At 34.7% G+C, this 22,361-nt stretch overlaps 3 protein-coding genes across 3 annotated transcripts; all 3 read right to left on the minus strand.

Annotated features, from left to right (window-relative positions):
• Positions 1-3,219: 3,219 nt before the first annotated feature.
• On the minus strand, positions 3,220-5,510 carry LOC114194956 (uncharacterized). Its single transcript, XM_085665910.1, has 10 exons — positions 5,501-5,510; positions 5,274-5,393; positions 4,968-5,195; positions 4,759-4,902; positions 4,341-4,582; positions 4,056-4,262; positions 3,897-3,989; positions 3,712-3,813; positions 3,411-3,629; positions 3,220-3,300 (listed from the first exon to the last, which is right to left on the minus strand). The coding sequence occupies exons 1-10, from the start codon at positions 5,508-5,510 to the stop codon at positions 3,220-3,222; spliced, it is 1,446 nt and encodes a 481-aa protein (XP_085522036.1).
• A 1,157-nt stretch (positions 5,511-6,667) lies between these two features.
• LOC146884235 (uncharacterized) lies at positions 6,668-7,511 on the minus strand. The gene is made up of 3 exons (XM_085665911.1): positions 6,924-7,511; positions 6,844-6,862; positions 6,668-6,742 (listed from the first exon to the last, which is right to left on the minus strand). Exons 1-3 carry the CDS (start codon positions 7,487-7,489, stop codon positions 6,668-6,670), a joined length of 660 nt encoding a protein of 219 aa, XP_085522037.1. The 5' UTR covers positions 7,490-7,511.
• Positions 7,512-7,814: 303 nt separating this feature from the next.
• Positions 7,815-10,486, minus strand: LOC146884236 (uncharacterized). The gene has a single exon (XM_085665221.1). It carries the CDS (start codon positions 10,419-10,421, stop codon positions 7,815-7,817), a length of 2,607 nt encoding a protein of 868 aa, XP_085521347.1. The 5' UTR covers positions 10,422-10,486.
• Positions 10,487-22,361: the final 11,875 nt, after the last annotated feature.

Below are 22,361 nucleotides of genomic sequence, written 5' to 3' on the forward strand. Positions count from 1 at the left end.
GCTAATCTATTAAATAAAAATAAAAGATTTTAGCAACCGATAGATAAAGCCCAAAGTCCAGTTGAAGCCTATATAAAGAGACTTAAGGGAGTAGAAGTGACACAACTTACAACTTAGAACTCTCTAGTTTTGGCATTCACCGTCATCCATCACGTCTCTTATTCTCTCTTTTCTTTTTATATTTCTTTCCTTCATATCATCATGTATTCCATCAAAGCCATGGAGGGCTAAGCTTTTAGGGTTGATTCCACTGTAATTTCTTAACTGGATTTTGAGGTTAGATGAATTTATGTGTTTGTTATTTTTATTATTGTTGTGGTTTTTGTTTATCTATGTCCTTTGCTTCTTAATCGAATAGAAAATAATGATTTTAAATCTACAGGCATGCTAATCATATGAGGTAAAAGGTTTTTAAATTCAATTGAGACTTTACTTTGATTTTATTTAGAAACTTTCATTTGATTAAATAAGTTTTTGCCAATAATTGAGACTCTACTTTGATTAGAGGTAATTACTTTAACTAAAATTAGTCAAGACTTTACTTTGATTAATTAAGTTTTCTATTTGGTGAAGAAATAAAGGAATAGAAATGATTAGGCATAGTAAAATTTAATTGAGACTGTACTTTGGTTGAATTTACTATGGATAATCTAAAAATCCTCACTTTTAATTGAGACTGTACTTTGATTAAAACTGAGAATGCCAACAAATGAATTGAGACTTTACATTGATTGATTTGTAAATCAACAACAATAATTAATTTAACAATAATCTCTAGATAACCGATGAAGAATCCTATTTTGAAAGAGTAGTGGAATTGACCTATTTACTATTCACTACAACAAAAATAATTTTTACTAGAGGTTATTTATGGCATTTCCGGGGGTTTTAACCCCCGTTAAAGGAGTTTCCGGCGGTTTGTTTTTCTCCTAGAAAAACCAGCGTCGTTAACGAATTACCGGCGGTTTTCACTAACCCCTGGTAAAACAGCACTTACCGGCGGTTTTGAAACCTCTGGTATTTACCGGCGGTTTCAAATCCCTGGTAATTACCGGCGGTTTTAAAACCCCTGGTAATTACCGACGGTTTGAAAACCCCTAGTAATTACCGGCGGTTTTAAAACCCCTGGTAATTACCGGCGGTTTTAAAACCCCGGGTAATTATCGACAGTTTTAAAACCCCTGGTAATTACCGGCGGTTTTAAAACCCCTGGTAATTATCGGCAGTTTTAAAACCCCTAGTAATCCCTGGTATTTTCTGAGGTTTTTAAACCCCTAGTAATTACCGTCAATTTTAGAACCCTTGGTATTCAATGTGGTTTTGTAACTCTAGTACCTATTTCTTGTATGTAGTTTTAAATCCTTTATACCGTATAATAGTACTGAAAGTTCATTTTTTACCCCTACAATGCAATTCATTATTTATTAATGTTTTTACTTTTCAAATTCCCTTAATTTTATTTATTGTACTTTTTGAGTGCATATAATTCATAAAATATATGATATGAAAAAATTCTAACATTTAGATATTTGTTTATAACTAGATATAGCATTCATAAAAGTAAGGAACATAGTTTATAAGTTCAAAGTAAATAATAAAGTTTAAACATTCAAACTAGTGAAATATTACAATATCTTTGTTATACTTGTTATAAAGTCAAATAAAATGAAAGTCTAATAAGATTCTTCTGTATCAATCTTGATCTGAGTCATTTGTTTCTCCATTGGGAACACTCCCCTGATCAGATACCTAACATTAAAAATAATAATAATTGGTAACATTCTTCACAGTATAAAATATATATTAATATACTTAAAATTTAAATATTACCGATGATGAATGAAACACAGGAAAATCATGAGGCAATTCTCCTTGATAGTTTTGTACAAAAAAAGTCATCATTGCCTTCATTTCATTGACTTGCGATGTTAATGAAGAAACCTGTTTGAGAACATAACTAATCAAATTAATCAAACTATCTGCATTTTACAGCATGCCTAACAATAATACAAACTTAAATCAAACTCAAAATCATCAATAATGTTCATCAGGTTTTATTATCACTAGATGTTCATCAGGTTTTTCTGATACATGTATATGGATATCCGGATAATCAGGTAATGTAGAATCTAAAAGTTGATTCATATCTTCTTCTAAACAATCAATATACTCTAGCGGTCCTACCTTGTAAGAACCATTTTCAATTTGATGTTGAATGCTAGACAATTGATAAAGAGTCAGACTAGGTATAAAATTCTCAGATTTCATAGAATCATGTACATAACCTATATCCTTAGATAGTTGTAATTGTAAATTATGGTCTGTAGAATACTGTCTTGTAAATAAATATATTCTAGGATTATAATAATTAGGCATCGTTTGCATGAAATGGAAGCTTCCACAATCTCCTTCAAGAAAGAACTGGGTAGTGTTGTTGTGTGACATGAATGGTGCAGAAAAGAAAGAAATGTTGGTACATGTTACTGTAAAAGAAATAATTCGATTGAAGCAATGTTCCAAATGCAAACTTACAAAATTTTAAAAAAAAGTTTATGATTCATGCAAAATCCCTTGTGAATAGAAGTAAGTGAGATTAAGAACGTGTTGAATTGTCTCATTTAGCTATATCTGCACTGGTTTCATAATATCTCTATATATAAAAATAATAATAATGGTTATGGGAAAAACTTTTACTTGGTGAAATAATGATAAATTATAGTTTATTCATGCAGACTAAAAATCCATTATTTATTTGAATAATATCATTTCGCAATAAATACAGTGGTATTGTTTCTCCACAACTTAGATTAATACCAAGGGTAAATAAGATGGCAACTGCTAGTCCTAAGCTAACACCGACAAGCCCGGTTGAACATGAACATCCGGGTTAGTCAAGAAGGATTCATAATTTTCTATTAGACTAAATAGGAGTGCCAATCCTTCCGTAGGTATATTAATACCATCGCCTGGTGTGAAACCATACCATACTGTACAACCTATACCCATATGAATCAGTATTCCCAATTTAAGAAGAGGCTTACTAAGAAGAGGCTTATGTATATCAATAAAAGGCACAAGGGAGAGAGAACTAACAATGATAGGTGCACTCAATAACCACTTTTCACATTCACAATGTGATACATACACCCAAATGAGGATAATGATGTCTTAATAATGATAACAATAACAACAATGACAGCAATAGCAATTTAAGGTGATTTAACAGCAATAGAAAGCATGCCTTTCACCACGTTTTTGGTAACCATGTGGGATGCTACTGTGCAGCTTAAAAGTGGGGTTCTGTATTCCCAATATAACAACAAAAAAGACTATATTCATGGCAATAAAATACCATTATACAGAAGAGATAAACTAAAAAAAGCAATAATTGAAAATAAGAAATTATTAACCTGATTTTGTAACTGTGTATAAGAAGGAAAACTCGAAGACGCCCCACTATATGAATGTGCATTGAAGCCAAACACTTTAGATGGACAAGGTCCCAAACCTAAACCCCTAACACGTCCACAATGTTCTTGACTTCCGAAAGCAAAAGCTAAGGAATCGGTGCTAGATACATCTTTTGATTGGGATGTTGATAATTTTGATTCATATGATTGAATTTTTTCCTATACAGAACACGAGAAGAAACTAATTAAAATAACGTCAATTGTGGATGATAATTATAGAGTTTATTAGAATCAAACTTACACCAATTTCCCTTGCTTCATCACTAACAAATGTTCCATTAGCATGCTTGTGGGTGGCTATCCATACCTCTCCTCTACTAACCTTTTGGCCACACTCTTTTTCCTATAGAGTTGAAAAAAAAAAATTATGACACAATTCAAAAAATTAAAACATAAATTTAATTTGAAGATATGTAATATTATCACCATTTCATCTCTTTTCCTTGCAAGGCTCTTAGATCCACATGTGTGAGCAATGGTTTGCTTTGCCCTATTGTTTTTATTTTTGAGGGCATGGTCCTAATCATCAAAGTATAAAAATTAATAATAATAAATAAGGTTGATGAAAAAAAGTTTCAATTATACCTTTGTTTTTGAATTTAGACGATAGTCAATAAAAGAAGCCCATTGGTCTCTATCTATTCCTTTTGGAGCCATTGTGATCAATTCATCTCTAGTACGTGTACCATCATTCCTTTGTTGCCACAATTCTTGTCGATGGTCTCTCCACTTTGTGTTAAGTGATTTGAGAACATAGTTTACATGAACATCAGAATGGACATCAAACTTAACCTTCAAAACATGAAACAATTAAAATTAACAACAATCATGGTATAATTAAATTATAAATTCAACTTTTACATTCCTTACCTGAATAGCGTTTTTAAGTATATCTTCTTTATAATCTTTAGGAATCTTCCTCCAACTAGAATAACTAATAGGAAAAGCATTGGAGTTTCTTGAAACACTACCTAAAAACCTATTCAATAATGCTCCACTATCTCCAATTGGTTGACCCTCATTATTCCATTGCACAACAATCCTTTCATTTGTAGGTAAATTCCATACATCATTGGCTCGTAGCTGTTTTGTATTTATCTTTCCTTGATCATCTATAAAGTTTGAAAAACAAATTAAATAATGTAGATTTAACTAAAAATCTGCATGATTAAAAATAAGATTTCAGTGTAGACAGAATTTGATTACAAGTTTTTGGTATTTGATACATCAAAATCCAATAACATAATTTAAAACTGTATTCTAGCACATAATTTAAGTAGTTGCATACCAATAACATCAACAAACCATGCTCTTTTTCGTGCTACAAGCCTATGTTGATCTTCTTGCAACTCAGACTGCTCACTTTCTTCCTTTTCACTTTCAGAATATACATATGATGTACTAGTTGAAGATATCCTCACTTTCAAGGTTCCTGGAAGTAAATTAGTTGAATGAAAAAAAAAACAAGTGTGCATAAATATGTGAAATGTAAATTACTTGGCTGAGGTGCAGGTGCAGATAGAAGGGGATCATGTTCATTAATTGGTTGAGGTGCAGGTGCAGGTGGAGGGGGATCCTTTTCATTACTTGGTTGAGGTGTAGGTGCAGATGGAGGGGGATCTTGTTCAGTACTTGCTTGGGGTGCAAGTGGAGGTGGAGGGGGAGCATGTTCACTACTTCTTTGAGGTGCAGTTGAAGGTGGATGGGGAAATGGAAATGAAGAACCTGTTTAGTTTTGAAAAATGAATAAATTTGTTGAATATAGATGGAAAACAAATTAGTAAGAGAGTTGAGATATCTAACCTGGTGTAGATGGACGTTGAAGATGTCTAGAATTAGTAAACTTAGGTGCAGGAAATGATATATGCACTTGTGTATCTGACTTAGACTTATTTGAGGTTGCAAATTTATTCTTGAAGACTCCTGACAACCAATAAAACTCTTGAAGATTTAATAAAGCTCAATTTTAAATTCAACATACTACTTGGATTAGACGGATGATGACATGAAGAAGACTTGTGATCAACTACTTGTCCCCATGTAGAAGAGGACTTATGGGTGGTGTGTACATCCGAACTATTATAGGTAAACCAAATTTTAAGATTCTAAGACTATGTGAATGTTTACTGTTTTATCTAAAAACATATTTGAATGTTTGGGTGCAGCCTGCAAATGAAGGATCTTTTGACTTTGCTTTCATGTAAGTAACAAATGTTTACTTTGTTCTCCACAAACAGTTTATGCCGAATAATTTTTTTGACACTTTGGTGTTGTTGGTGGGTAGTGTTTTTCTTGGGAGAGCATGTATATTTTGTTCTTATATTAATCCTTCTAGGTTTTCTTGGAGGAGAATTGGATGTAAGTCTTTTAAATATAGCAACTTTAGACTTTCATTAAATATGAAAGGCTCAAACAACCCAGAAGCTATTTTCTGATGAACACCTCCATAAAAGACTAACAACCCAGAAGATAAATTATGTGTTTATCTTTGACTTCATTCAATATTAACCTCTTATCCCCTGTTTAGTGTTCTTCCCCTTTCCTATGGGATTTTGCGTCCCACCTCATGCATTTCCTATGCTAATGCTAACAGTGGTATACTTCACCTTTTTTTATTTTATTAATCTACCTTGTAAGAATAATAATAATAATAATAATAATAATAATAGTGAAAATGTTAAAGAAGAATTGAATTTAGAAGATGATGATTGACACTTCCTTTTGTTGGTAGTTACTTATATGTTGTGTTTAAGACACCTATGACTTTTTATTGTTAGTTATGAATGTCATTATTTATAATCTAATAATATCGGTTGGATTTTCTTGTTTCTCCTTTGAAAGTCACAAACTAATGAATTTCCATAAACTAATGCTTTCTTTGTTAACAGACAGCTGAAGCAGAGAAAGCATCATTGCAGCAGCAAAGAAAAATTGAAGAGCTTGAAGCACAGTTGAATGAAGCTGAGGATGTGGTAACAGATCTTTGGGCAGAACTGAAGCGCATGGCCAATGTACAGTATTAGATTCTAAACTAGGGGAATCACATTTTGCATTTTCTGATATATTAAAGCTAGTTCAAGAATTGGAATACACTTAAGAGAGGTTGCACACTTAAGAGACCAGATATCTTGTATCTGTGATAGACACAAGAGGATGACTTACTATACTTGAGGTTTATGATTTATGTGTTGATAAAGCTATGGTTGAAGATGCTCTTCAACAAGAACATGAGAAACTAAGGCTGCATCAAGCCAAGCTTGATAATCTTCAAGCTGAATACAAAGTCATGATGCAAAATTGTACTCAATCCATAGAAACATAAAATATGCAGAAAAATAGCATTGGATTATGGAATACAGAATTGAATCAAAACAAGTGCAGAAATAATAATCCTAAAATCAGAAAATCAATTACACAAAAACTAAAATTCAAAGAGTGTTATGTGACAATTACCTTGCTAGTTGTATATTTCCATCCTCATCTGGATATAATAATTCTAAGTTTTGTTGCTCAAATGGTTCAGATTCATGAAAATCGTCAACATCTTCTTCACCCATGTCGTACATGTCTCTAGGCTTTAAATGTACAGGTATGCACCAATTTTTATCCAACTCATCTTTTACATAATACACCATTTGAGCTTCTGATGCGTGAATATATGGCTCATCATCATCATTATCACCAGTGTGGATCAAACGTGAAAAACTTACTAATGTAAATCCAAAGTCATCAGTCATAATCCCTCTAGAAGAAGTTGTATTAGCCCACATACATTTGAATAAAACAACTGAGAAATGTCCATGGTAATTTATCTCAATTATGTCTACCAATCGACCGTAATATGGCACAGCTCCAAACCGCATTTGATTGTCAATGCTACTTGCATAACTCCTTGTCCCAAATGTACCAAACACTCCATTATTTTGTGTTTTAAGCCAAAGGTCACGCTCCAATGTACGAAATTTGAACCCATTCACATTGTAGGCACTGTATCGCTTTGCACAATCAATCGGACCCATAGCTAAGAATTTTAAATCAATTGAATGGGTACCAATTGATTCATTCCTTATCTAAAACAAAATAAAACAAAATACTTAATATTAAGAAACATGCTTAATATTTTAATAATATATATAAGTTAAAGATTATTGGAGAACATATACATACACGACGTGAAAACCATTCTACAAATTCCCTATGAACCCTCTTGTCTATCATAGAGGATGATCGTGTGCGGCTTCTTAGTTGTCTTCGTAAAGTGTCTCTAAATTCCCTATGTCAAAGATATAAAATATATAATGTAATGTTGAAGGAAAAACTAATTATACAAAAATGCATAAATACTTACTGCAGAAACGGGTCAACTATGGTGCAGTTAGTTAGCACATGACGATGTGCTTGCAACTTTTCCTTTGCTGATAGAGTGAAATAAGCAAAAGAACTGGCTGGTTTTCCAACTTGTGGGAATAATGTACTTATATTAGATGGAACAATATGAGGTTCATCATTAACACGACGCAGTCGATTAAATACAGTCTCAATTCCATCTACATATCTAGAACAAAAAGTTAAAGCCTCTTCAGCCATGTATCCTTCAGCTATTGACCCTTCTGCTTGTGCCTTATTACGAACATAGGACTTTAACTTTCCTAAATACCTCTCAATGGGATACATCCATCGATATTGGACGGGTCCTCCAAGCTTGGCATCTTCTACCAAATGCACAATTAAATGAATCATGACTGTAAAGAAAGAAGGAGGAAATAACATCTCCATGTAGCACAATGTGAGGACAACTCTACTTTGTAGTTGGTCAAGTTCATCCATTCTTAAAACTTTATTGCACAATTGCCTAAAAAACATACACAGATCAACCAAGATAGAGCATACTTCTTTAGGAAGTGTATTTCTCATTGCCAAAGGTAAAAGTTGCTCCATCAAAACATGTGAGTCATGACTTTTTAATCCACCAAGCTTACGTTGTTTGACATCAATGCATCTACTAATGTTACTAGAGTAACCATCTGGAACAGTCATGTTCTTCAAAGTTTTGAGAAAGATATCTTTATTTGCATTTGTCAATGTATATATAGCAGGGAGATATCTACCATTCTCATCAGGCCAAAGATCAGGTCTAATACCCCAAAGTTGTAAATCCTTTCGTGCTTTTAGATTGTCTTTACATTTGTTTGAACTATCATTCAACAAGGTAAACACCACATTATCACATACATTTTTCTCAATATGCATAACATCCAAATTGTGATGTAATAAGTTGTCTACCCAATAAGGAAGTTCAAAAAATATACTCTTTTTTCGCCATTGTTGAGTGTCTAACTTGGCATGATTAACTCCCCGTTGTCTTTTGGCTCGTTCTTCAAGTACTGGTTCTTTCCCAAATTCAACATTGACATTTTCAACTTGTTGTAAGACATCATATCCTGACACTACCACAGGTGGATTTCTATTTTCTATAGTTCCATCAAATCTCATGCGAGCTAGTCTAAATCTATGCCTCCCATCTAACCAACGACGATGACTCATGAAACAAAATTTACCACCTTTAAGAAGCTTCTTAGGAGTTGTGTCAAAATTACATCTAGGACATGCCAACCCAGTATGCGTGTTCCATCCAGATAGAGTTCCAAGACCTGGAAAATCACTAATAGTCCACAATACGGCTGCATGCATATCAAACACTTCATTACCATATGAGTCAAAAGTTTTTATGCCCGTGCTCCATAACTCTTTCAACTCTTCTATTAGTGGTTGTAAATATACATCAATATCATTTCCTGGAGCTCGCTTTCCTGGAATGATCATAGAGAGAATAAAGGAACTTTGTTTCAAACACATCCAAGGAGGAAGGTTGTACGGTATGAGTACAACTGGCCAAATACTATAACCGGTGCTTAGATTGCCATATGGATTAAACCCATCAGTAGCCAAACCAAGTCTCACATTTCGAGGGTCTGAGGCAAATTGAGGATGTTTAAGGTCAAATGTCTTCCATGCCTTAGAATCTCTTGGATGCCTTAAGATGTCTTCATTTGTACTTTTTGATGCATGCCATCGCATATGCTCAGCTATTTTAGAAGACATAAACATCCTTTGTAAGCGTGGCTTCAGAGGAAAATACCTTAAAACCTTTGCAGGAATCTTTTTTCTTTTATTACTTGTACCACTGTCACTTGTACCTTTCTTTTTTGCCTTCCATCTAGATGTTTTACATTTCTTGCAAAAGTCCATATTTGCGTCTTCTCCAAAGTACAACATGCAATCATTTGGACAAGCATCAATTTTTGTGTAATGAACACCAAGCTTGTTAATAATTTTCTTTGCCTCATAGAATGAGCTTGGTATTTTAGCATGTCCAAAAGCATCGGCTAACAACTCTAGTATCATGGACATTCCCTTGTTAGTTATTCTGCACATACATTTGATGTGATACAACTTGATCAAGAAAGAAAGTTTAGAATATTTATCACACCCTTCATATAAACTCTCTTGACCTTCTTGCATCAACTGAAAAAAGTCTCCAAGATCATCATTCATATTATGGCTTGACTCTGCACCCGTTTCCCTATCATCCACCATGTCATCGTTGTATTCATGATACCCAAATGCATCATTAATCATGTCACACATTGGATTATTAGCGGGAATTACTTCATCATTTTCTCTTGGCATTACATGTATTTCATCCGTCACATTTGCTCCTTTTCTCTCCCCATGTAGAAGCCACACTGTATATCCTTTTGGAAAAGGTTTGATAATCAAGTGTTCATACACTATTTCACGACATTGCCACTTGTTAAAGTTGCATTTCGGACATGGACATACTATCTCCCCCCTCACACTACTATTAGCAAATGAAAAGTCTAAAAATGTCTTCAATCCTTCCATATATTGAGGTGTATTTCTAGGCATCTCTATCCAAGATTTGTCCATTGAGATGAAAACGAAAGTACTTGGAGTTGTGATTGACCGATTGGAGAAGAGAAAAGCAGAGAAATTGGAAGCTATGATTGAGAGGACCACGTTTGCTGAAATTGAGAGATGAAGTAGAGATGAAGAGAAGAAAATGCCCTCTATTTTAAATTAAATATTAAAATATAAATAATTACATAAATACATAAAATATAGTAATATAATCAAAACAAGGAAGTGTCAAGTTATATTTATAAGATATACATATACAAAAATATAAGAGCAATTAGTTAACACTAACTACAGAAATAAATCTGTTAGACGTGGTTAAACTTTAATATAATATGTATTATTATATAATAATACATATTATATTATATCATATATCATATAATATTATTATATTACATATATGTATTATATTACATATATGCGTGTGTTTTTAAGTTATTTACTAAAGTCTTAGCCAATACTTTTACTTAGTGGAAGGAGGAAGTGGTGCAAGGAAGGAATACACTCACCTTGCTTTTCTATAAAACGATGTCTAAATGCTAAAAAGACAAAAAATAATACACTTTAAAATTCAAAGATTGAAAACAAATATAAATTATAGAAAGACTAGAATTAAACTTTCTAGCTCTTATTTCTCCAAAAGTTGTAACTTTAGCTTATAAAACAAATTACTAAGTTTTCACGTTTTCACCAAAATTAATGTGAAACATTGTGTGACTATATATATATATATATATATATATATATATATATATATATATATATATATATATATATATATATATATATATATATATATATATAACTGGAAGGGCTTAAACTAAAGCAGGAAAACCTTAATCAGAGTACAATGTTATCTATTTCAGCATTGTGGGGTATGTTCCCTAAGCTGGGCAAGTTCCTATCTGTCATCCGTTTGAATTGTAATTTTTGAATATGCTGCTACCTCCAAAATTATCTTGTAATTTTCCTTCCACTCCCCACTTCATTTTGTGGGGTTGGTAGAGAGAGACATGGATAATATACATATCAATTATCTTAAACTCACTCAATATTAATCACACAACATAACTAATTCCAATCTCTTCTGAACTATGTTTAAGGAGTGCTACCAGCACATTTTCGAATACATATTTTCAAACCCCAATTAAATACTGGATAATATTTATTCAATATTACAAATTATGGCATATTCATTATATAATATTCTCTCGGTTATACTTTACATGGATGTTCTTTAAAATTTATTATAAATTAGTATCTTATTTTCAAAACTAATAGTGCATTATAGTTAGGAGTAACATGAATGAAAAAATTCATTTATTTCATTTTTAGATTGTTTATGTAGTCCAAACAGATGCTAAATTTAATATATATATATATATATATATATATATATATATATATATATATATATATATATATTTCAATATTTTTAGAAGACTCGTTTAACATCATATGAATATAGTAAACAGTAATCATTTGAAAAATAATTTGTTTTTAGAGAATTGTGAAATAGATAAAGAAAATGGATCTTAGAAAAGATTGCAACCCAGAAACAGATTATGGTAAACATCTTATATTTCATTGGCTTTTGTAATATTTACATAATTCTCATGAATTTACCTTTGCCTTGAGACTAAAAATATTGTAAAATTCACAACTACAGGATCAAAAGCGTTACAAGAAAACAAGGAGAACATAAACATGTGATAAGAAGATAAAAATATATGTTCATAGAATTTAATTTGTCAATTACGTGTGTATTGTTTGTAAATTCTGTCCAGTAATAAGTTAATAAAAAAATCTTAAACTATCATAGACAAAAAATATCAATATTGTTTCACAAAGAACTAACCATATGCCATTCATCTAAATAGTTCTGGAACAAAAGTTTAAAAGTTTAGTTTATCCACCACACTATCATTTGATGCAATTAGGATATCTAAAACGAAAATGAAGGACATAATGAAGTAACTTACAGATACAGGAAGGATAGCTATCCAGAAATATATGTTAGATCCTACATAAAACAACCAAAAAAATAGCCATTTGTAAGCTTCATCTAACAACATGCAAAATTAAGATTGACTTCACCATAAGATGAAATTTCAAAACTCTAATATTGAAGATTGATTAGGAATCTGAAATTGTAAGTACAACTGTCACCCGATAAGAACCACTTTCGACCACCTGTTATACAAAACAATAAAAGGGATGTTGTGATCATATTGAATTACCATTTACATGTATTGTACTGGCACTGCATAAATCAAATTGTAGTTGATTGTAAGAAAATTTGTCTTTCACAATATCTCTATGCCTAATTGATTAGCTAAAACAAAAAACATTCACAACAAAAATGCAGAGATCAAATCATGCCAATAAAGTCCTTTTACCCTATGTGTTGGGTTCCAATTCTGGCATCTAGCTATTTTTAGCACAACGAATAATACTTTCTTCTCATTTTTTTTAAGTTCTTGTGTTTTACTTTGTCTATTTGGAGGAGTTTAAGTTGCTCATTAACTCTCACATGCCATTAATTCTAATGCTTCTTCTTTCAGGCAGCACGCCATGGACAATTAGAAGCTTTTCCTTGTCACCATTAAATACGTGGAAATTTCTCACTATATAAACTACAACTTAATTAAATTTTTCTCACTACACCAAGTTGTTATTTAGGTGATACAAAGTATTCGGTCAATTATAGTATTTAAGTGTTAACCATATGCCATTTCAAGGACATATTTATATCATTCAGTTTCCTCATTTTGGAATCTTCTCCTCCAAACAATATTAAAACAGAATTAGCCATAACTTCATTTTCTCGGGATACTTTTATAAAAGACAAATTACTCTACACAATTTTTTTTCTGGAAAGTTACTCTACACAGAATAAAGATTAATTATTCTGGAAAATCTAGAGTAAATTAATGAAATATTATTTTTTACAAGTGTTGGTTTCACTTATATCACTTATATTTAGAAATGTGAATGATAAGTATTTAGGGAGAAAGAGGTGTGAAGGCATACAACAAAGAAAGGGAATAACCTACCGAGTTACCTCAGCAAAGAAAGGAAAAGTTGGAAAAGAAAAAATGGCGAAGTGGTGAAACTTAAGAACAAAATCTAAGATGGAGCTACAAAGAGGAGTACCTGAACAAAAGTAGGGATTACACTGTTACGATGGTTGCGGTGGCTATGGAATCACACTCTGGTTCCGGTAACTGTGGCACGATCAATGCTACTACTTGATGGTGGCAAAGTAATCAGTGACCTAGGGCATGAGTAAAGGAGATGAAAAGAAGGAAACCAAATCGATAGCATCATGGAAACTAAACGAAATCAAAATTGAAATGAGACAAAGGGAAATGAAATCGAAAGAACAACAAAAATAAGGAGACGACATTTTGAGAGAAAAGATCTTGGTTACCTTGAACTTGAACCAAAAACGATGGAGGCACGGGAAGGCTGCATTTTCTTCCTCTAGATTGACTTAGTGAGAAAGGGAGAAAATTTGAATAATCTAACTAAAAATTAGAAAAAAGGGTGAGAAATAAAAAAATAAGGTAAGATAAAAATTTTCCGGGGTTCATAAAAAAACCCCTGATACTTAAATACGGTTTTCAAAACCTCCACCATACCTATTATTTACTATTATTTACCGGAGGTTATTATAACCTCAAGGAATAAACCTCATCTAAAATTACATATTCTTGTAGTGATTATTGTGTTTACGATCTTTTATTTGCATGTCATTCATTCTTTACGTATCAAAACCCCTATATTTTTATTGTTACTAGTTTTAATTGCATTTTTCTAAGAATCAAATATTTGAGATTAATTCCGTATTCGTTGTGAGACGACTCAGGGATATCTTAACCCTAACTATTTTGTTCACTACTAACTTGGCAATACTGAAGTTGCTAAAGTTAAGTAGTGGTAATTTGATCGCCTAACGACAGCGATATCAAATTTGGCATCGTTGCGGAGGAATACGGTTAGTATTTCTTATATTTTGATTTTGTTTTATTTATTTATTTATATTGTTTTATTTGTTTATTTATTTATTTATTTTACGCATATACGTTTAATAGAGTTTGTGTTTTTTGTAGTCTTTAGTTTTCTTTTCATATATTTAAAGCAAAGTTCTATTTTTGTTTTGATTAAGAATTTCTTTTAAGAAATTTGTTTGAGACTAGTTAGGAAAACTCTGTCTAGGAAAGACTTGGTATTTAAGTTGTCCACTGTGACACACCTCTCTTTCTTGGTAGTAGATCCAACGACATCTTAACTTATTTCTTTCTTGAAATCTTTCTCCAAAATAAGAATAGGAAGAAAAAAAGAGGAACACTTTCAGGTGGACTGCATAGTGCATGACTCGGGCCAACCCGGGTCAACTTTATCAACTTGATCGAGAACTTGAAAGGAACTTGCGTAAATCACGCAGGAGACTTGAACTCAGGTGTTCTACTGAAGGAGCATCGTCATCATCTGAACCTACTACTGAAAGTGTACCGCTAGAATCACCTCCGGTGATTAACATATCTTCTGATTCATCACCTAAACCAGAAATTCAAGAAGATAGAATGGAAGAAAGAACAATAAAAGAGTTGGCTTCACCAGATGCAGCAATTACACAAAACATGTGCATCCAATATCCGGATTGAGAAGGTGAGCTTAAGTCTGGATTAATCCATCTTCTATCTAAATTCCATGGATTAGCAGGAGAAAACCCGTACCATCATTTGAAGGAATTTCATGTTGTTTGTTCATCCATGAGAACTACAACAGTGATAGAGGAACATATTAAGCTTAAGGCTTTTCCATTTTCATTGCAAGATGTCGCTAAGAATTGGTTATATTGCCTTCCACTAGGATCCATCAATACTTGGGAGACTCTGAAAAGATTATTTCTGGAAAATTTTTTTCCAACATCTATAGTTGCTGCTATTCGCAAAGATATTTATGGGATAAGGCAACAAGAAAGAGAAAATCTTCACGAGTATTGGGAAAGATTCAAAAAGTTATGTGCTTCCTGTCCTCATCATCAAATAAACGAGCATCTCCTCATTCAGTACTTTTATGAGGGATTGAGTATCATGGATAGACAAATGATAGATGCTGCAAGTGGAGGGTCATTGGTGGACAAAACACCAACAAATGCAAGATAATTGATTGAGAATATGGCGTCGAACCATCAACAATTTTCCACCAGGAGTAATTCTATAACTCTATTGAAGGGAACCCATGGAGTAGAAGCTTCATATGTTGCAGATCACAAGAAAATAGAAGGGAAGTTGGATGACTTAGCGGCCATGGTAAGGACCTTGACAGACTTACTGAAAAAGCCTATCCCTTCTACCTTATGTTGAATTTGTGCTTCTACTAATCATTCTACCGAGGCTTGTTCTATGTTTAAAGAGACAGGGACGTTAGACGGTGAACAACCTCAGGCATATGCTGCAAACATCTATAGCAATAATAGACCACCTCAACAGCAATACAACCATGATTTGTCCTCCAACAAGTACAACCCAGATTGGAAGGAATATCCCAGCCAAAAATGGGGAAATCAGCAGTCTCAATATCAACAAGTCTATGTTCCACCTCAACAGATGCAACAACCACAACCAGCTGCAACCTGTGGTGACTCAAACATGGAAGCAATGATGAAAATGATGGCTGACATGATGAAGGACAAATCAATGAGTTGAAACAGACAATGGAAGCAACTAATCAAAATTTGCAGAACCAGATTGGACAAATGGAAAATGAGTTGAATTAGATGAAGTCTCAACAAGGTTCGAGGAATTTGCCTGCACAAACTGTAATCAACCCGCGAAATGTAAGTGATATTACTGTAAGATCGGGTAAGCAAATACAAGGCCTTGGGGATGCCCAAGAAGATGAAGAAAAGGACAATGAAGTTGTACTTGATAATGAAAGTGGAGGATCAGATAAAGCAACACAAGCAACATCTAAAACGCCTGAACCTAGTGATAACTCCAGGTTAGTATCTCCTAATACTTCCTCTGAAAATTCTTCACCTTATTCTCCTCTTCCTCCCTATCCAAACCGTTTGAAAGCAAAAACTAAAAAGATGGAGGAGTTAGACAAAGAAATCTTGAATACTTTCAAGAAAGTGGAGATAAACATCCCTTTGTTGGATGCTGTAAGACAAATTCCTAAATACGCCAAGTTTCTTAAAGAATTATGTCGCAACTGGAATCGCGACGGGAAGGCGAACCGAAAAAGAAAACAGGTTTAAAAAGATATTTGGAGTCGCCACCATAGTTATTTTTGGAAAACTATGGAAAACCATCAAAATAAAACAACTTTGCGAAAAGCCAGATTTCAGATCTGGGAGTCGGTTACGCGTAGGGAAGGTGTTAGCACCCTACAACGCCCGCCCGAGGGCGGTACCTTTAATTAAAAATGCAGAGTCGATGTGGTTTTCAAAATGTTATTTTTTCCCAAAAATAATAAGACAAAAATGCTAAAAGAAACAAAATATTTTTTTAAATTTTTTGGGCTCGACAAGAATTGACCTTGGTCCTACGTATTCTCATTAAAGATGAGAAATCAGGGTTACGTAGTTCTTTAAAAAGATATTTGAAAAAAAACTATTTGAAAAATGATTTGATTTTTTGGAGGTGAACCTAACAAGGACTGACCTTGCTCCTACGTATCTCACAATGGAGAATCAAGGATCACGTAGTTCTTAAGAGATGTGGTTGTTTGAAAATGTTGATAATTTTATATTTTTGGAATTTTATATTTTTTTGGTATTTTTAAATTACTTGAAAATATGTGTCACACGACGCGAGCAGTCGAACAAACACTAAAAGGGAAAGAAAATTATTTTTGGTATTTTTTAGAAAATAAGTGTCACACGGTGCAGGCGACCGAACAGACACTAAAAGAGAAAGAAAACTATTTTTGGTTTTCTAAAAATGAGTGTCACACGGTGCGGGCGACCGGCTAGACACGATAAAGCAAAAGAGAATATTTTCATTTTTTAGATTTTTTCTATTTTTTTGTAATTTTTTATAATTTAAAATATTTTGTTTTATTTTTTTCTTTTTTTAGAAAATTATAAAGGTAGAATTTAATAAAAAGGATAAAAATGGAAAAAATAAAATGTGAGGGTGCATGAATAATGTGTGAGGTGCATGAAGTAAATGAGGTGTGTTTGTTAAAAGGTGGGGGTGTAGCGAGTAAAAGTAAAAAGTGAAGTGAATCTAGAAGGAGGGGTGTGAACTGTGAAAAGTGAAGTGCAATCAGTAACAACAAAACAAGTTGAAAACAAATATGGGGTGCGAGGCTGGCAAACATCAGGGGTGCATAAAGAAATACACAAACAGTCCAACACAAATAATGGAGGTGCAAAGATTAAAAACGGGGGTGCACAAGTAAATAACATGGTCAGAACCAATTTCTACTCAAAATAAACCTAATTAAAATTAAAGCTCTCTTTTACCCATGGCAGTCGTCTCTTCTCGTTTCTCTCTTCTCGTTTTCCAGCAGCCACCATGACTTCGACAGTTGAGACATGCGCTCACCTTTTGGTCACCACCAACATCACTAGCCTCCGCCGGAGGCCTCACCAGCGATGCCGTCGTCGCTCGCCGCTCCTCGCGCAAAACACTCCTACGCCGTGAACAACGTCTCCCTGTGTCTCTAGCACATTCGAGACAGCACAACTCACCACCACTGCACCGGCCACCGCAACCAGGTCACACGAACACCACGAAAACCACGACCTGGCCGTCGCGACCCAAACCACCACCAAGAATGTCGTTGCTGCTGCAACTAGAGCGCGTCGACATAGTGCCTGCCATCACCACCGTTAATGTCGCCGCTACCACAACATGTGCGCGTCACTGGTAGTGCCAACTTCCCCCTTCCCAACGTGAGGGTTTCTTCCCGGCTTAGGCTTCGCGCACTCTGATGTTAGCATGTTGCGATTGTTTCCGCATTGTACCACCTTACCGTAGCCATTTGTGTCTAGACGCGCCGGCAGCAATGCCGTCGGTGATTATCTCTTCTCCCTTTCTCTGTTTCAGATTTGTATTTGGGTGGAAATGATTGAAGAAGATGAAACGTGTATATTTGGGGGTTGTTTGGGTATCTATTCTTTGATTTTATGCAGGTGAGATGAAGGTGAAAACTTGAAGATGTAATTCACTCTATCAACCACGGTTTTGCTCCCTTCTCGTTGTAAAATCCCTCTGACTGTGTTCTTTCTGAATGTGTAATCCTCTGATCCCGTGGGTGGAGAACTAAGGAAATTTCTTTTCGTTTATTTTGTTGGTCCCCCCTTGAATCTTCGTTTTTTTCTTTTATTATGTAGTTCCCTCTTTTGTTATGTTCTCTTTGTTTCTGCCCTCCCAACCTCGAGACATGGGATAAGGCTAAAAGCAGACCTTGTTTCCTGCTCCTTCAACCATCATGACCATGGCCAGCTAGCTACCACATGTAATTATCAGAGACCTTAGGTCTGCGAATATCAGAGACCTTACGTTAACCTCTTGTTCTTCTATTTCTTTTTTCACATTTTTTTTACATTTTTTTATATATACATATTTTTTGAAAAAGGAATAAAACAAAAATAAAAAAAGTAAACAAAATATGATTAAAATCAAAATTTTAAAAATTAAATTTAAAAACAAAAATAAAATAAGAATAAGAATAAGAATAAAACAAAATAAAAATAAAATAAAATAAAAGTAAAATAAGATGAAATGACAAATCAAAATAAAAGTAAAATAAGATAAGAAAAAAAATAAAAAATAAAAAAAAGGTATTACCCGGACAAAATGTGACATTTCCAAATTATTACAATAAAAGATAAGTAAAGATAGAGACACCAATTTTGAACGAATTTTAAGGAGGAAAAGGATGAATAGAAACTGACTCAAACGGGTGCGATGACCAATTCCGTGAACAGGGTCATGATATGGAAAGTAAAAAAAGAGTCAACCATTCCATAGGAGAGGGTCTTAATGTGACAAAAATCAATGACCATTCCATTGGAGAGGGCCTTGATGTGACAAAGAAATCAATGACCATTCCGTTGGAGAGGGCCTTGATGTAAACATAAGAAAATCAATGATCATTCCATCGGAGAAGGCCTTGATGTAAACATAAGAAAATCAATGACCATTCCATCGGAGAGGGCCTTGATGTAAACATAAGAAAATCAATGACCATTCCATCAGAGAGGGCCTTGATGTAAATATAAGAAAATCAATGACCATTCCATCAGAGAGGGCCTTGATGTAAATATAAGAAAATCAATGACCATTCCATCGGAGAGGGTCTTGATATAAACATAAGAAAATCAATGACCATTTCATCGGAGAGGGCCTTGATGTAAACATAAGAAAATCAATGACCATTCCATCAGAGAGGGCCTTGATGTAAACATAAGAAAATCAATGACCATTCCACCGGAAAGGGCCTTGATGTAAACATAAGAAAATCAATGATCATTCCATCGGAGAGGGCCTTGATGTAAACATAAGAAAAATCAATGACCATTCAATTGGAGAGGGTCTTGATGTAAAGAAAGAAATCAATGACCATTCTATCGGAGAGGGTCTTGATGTAAAGAAAGAAAACAATGTCCATTCCATCGGAGAGGGCCTTGATGTAAAGAAAGAAGTCAATGACCATTCCATCGGAGAGGGCCTTGATGTAAAGAAAGAAATCAATGACCATTCCATCGGAGAGGGCCTTGATGTAAAGAAAGAAATCAATGACCATTCCATCGGAGAGGGCCTTGATGTAGGGAGGATATGGACTTGACCAATCCCAAGGAGAGGGTCGTTGTCCGAAAGGAAAACACAAGAGTTGACCATTCCTAAGGAGAGGGTCGCGATGAAATGAGGATTTGGACTTGACCAATCCCAAGGAGAGGGTCGTTGTCCGAAAGGAGAACACAAGAGTTGACCATTCCTAAGGAGAAGGTCGCGAGATAGGCTTAGCGGGCCAAGTGAGGTGGGCTTTGTGGGCCAGATTAAGCTAGGATTGGAGGCCAATACGAAACTGTACTTGGTGGGCCAGTACAGATTTGGGCTTAGTGGACTAGTACAGAATTGGGTTTGTTGGGCCAATACGAAATTAGGCTTGGTGGGCCAGTACGAAACTGGGCTTGTTGAGCCAGTATGGAACGAGACTTAGTGGGCCAGTACAGAATTGGGCTTGGTGGGCTAGAGAAAACTAGGCTTGATGGGCCAGTACGGGACTGAGCTTGGTGGGCCAGACGAAACTAGGCTTGGTGGCCAGTACGAAACTGGGCTTGGTGGGCCAGACAAAACTAGGCTTGATGGGCTAGTACGAAACTGGGCTTGGTGGGCCAATACGAAACAGGGCTTGGTGGCCAGTACGAAACTAGGCTTAGAGCATATATAGGTCTTTGAAGATGATCCTCAATTTGAGAAATCTCAAGATGATTTTTGTAGATTGATTCCTTCAGAAGAAACAATGGTTAAAGATGTATGATGCATGAAAATGTTCGCTTGTTCATGATGTCAAGGTGTTTGCTTTTCGAATCTGGTGTCAATACATGAACGATGATATATGATGCAAATGGTTATTCATGATAAAAAGCATGTTTTCTTATTTCAAGCACAAGGGATCAAAACATTATTGTAGAGATCAAGATCCTGAAATGTATGAATGCATGATGAAAAACTTGTTATGCTCTACCTTTTGAAAATTTTTGCTAGAGTCAATTGTTCTCTTTTCAATCATCAAACTCATTGTTGTGGAGATATGTAGGATGAAAATCAACCTATTTTGAAATGGAGTAATGATTGCAAGAGATAGTTGATAAGGCGTTCAAACATTGGTAGTCATTTTTCAAAGAGAAGAAACAAGTTGTTGAAACTTTGATAGAATGTTGAAACCCCAACTTAATAAGGAGAAAAACAAGATATAGAACCTTGGCAAAGCGTAAGAACCCTAAAAATGTTATTTTTTTCAAAATGTGGTTTTCAAAATGTTATTTTTTTCCCTAAAAATAATAAGACAAAAATGCTAAAAGAAACAAAATATTTTATTAAATCTTTTAGGCACGACAAGGATTGACCTTGGTCCTACATAGTCTCATATCACGCATCTACACTATCACGCATCCACCATAAATCTGCAGTAAAAGATTTGAGATCATTCTCGCCGGCAACCTTCACGTATCTACACTATCACGCATCCACCATAAATCTGCAGTAAAACCTCCCTGCACTTGCGAGCCAGAACCACCGTTCAGCATCTACACCTTGCATCATCTTCTACTGTGAGCGAGAACGAGCCTTAGAACAACAGCGGAAGCCATAGCCACCATCGCGGAAGAAGAACAGCGTGCCACCATCACCACCGCAAAACACCATCACTGCAACACCAGATTTGCGCAGCAGCACCTTCACGCCATTCCTGCAACTTTCAGAACCAGTCACGGCCACCACAAAATCACTACTGGCAGCCACCATTATGAACCAGCTCAACCACCGCTGCAGATCGAACCAAATGTAGACCGCAACACGCCACCATTCTTGCGCACCACCATGACCATCGCTGCAGCAACACGCACCAGCAGATTCTCACACGAGCCATACCAGAAATGCAAACACCATGGAAGCACCTCCATCACCTTCGTGCCTTGCGTCGCAACAGCCAGATAGGAGAAGAAGTACTTCGCCAGAAAACACATCGCGAACCACAGCGTCGGTAGTAGAGGAGCAGCCGTCATTGCCATCTCCATCTCTATTGCACCTGTAGAAACCCTAATTCTGGAGAGAGAAAATGCACTGTCACGTGTCAGCATCTGATAGGGCAGTCAAACTAGTCAACAGGTCAGCTGGTCAAAGCCAGTAGTCAACTCTGGTCAAAACTACAACAATGGTTAAATAAGAGGGGTAGAATTAGAAATTGGACAGAAATTAA

This window comes from Vigna unguiculata, chromosome 8, assembly GCF_037176805.1.
Source record: "Vigna unguiculata cultivar grain cowpea cultivar isolate G323 ecotype 2 chromosome 8, ASM3717680v1, whole genome shotgun sequence".
NCBI lineage: Eukaryota > Viridiplantae > Streptophyta > Magnoliopsida > Fabales > Fabaceae > Vigna > Vigna unguiculata.

Coding starts and splice junctions, on each gene's coding strand:
- LOC114194956 (XM_085665910.1), bottom strand. Junction 4,903..4,967: donor TGCACCTGCACCTCAGCCAA/GTAATTTACATT, acceptor ATTTACTTCCAG/GAACCTTGAAAGTGAGGATA. Junction 4,583..4,758: donor ATGGTTTGTTGATGTTATTG/GTATGCAACTAC, acceptor CAAACTTTATAG/ATGATCAAGGAAAGATAAAT.
- LOC146884235 (XM_085665911.1), bottom strand. CDS start 7,489: ATGGGTCCGATTGATTGTGCAAAGCGATACAGTGCCTACAATGTGAAT.
- LOC146884236 (XM_085665221.1), bottom strand. CDS start 10,421: ATGGACAAATCTTGGATAGAGATGCCTAGAAATACACCTCAATATATG.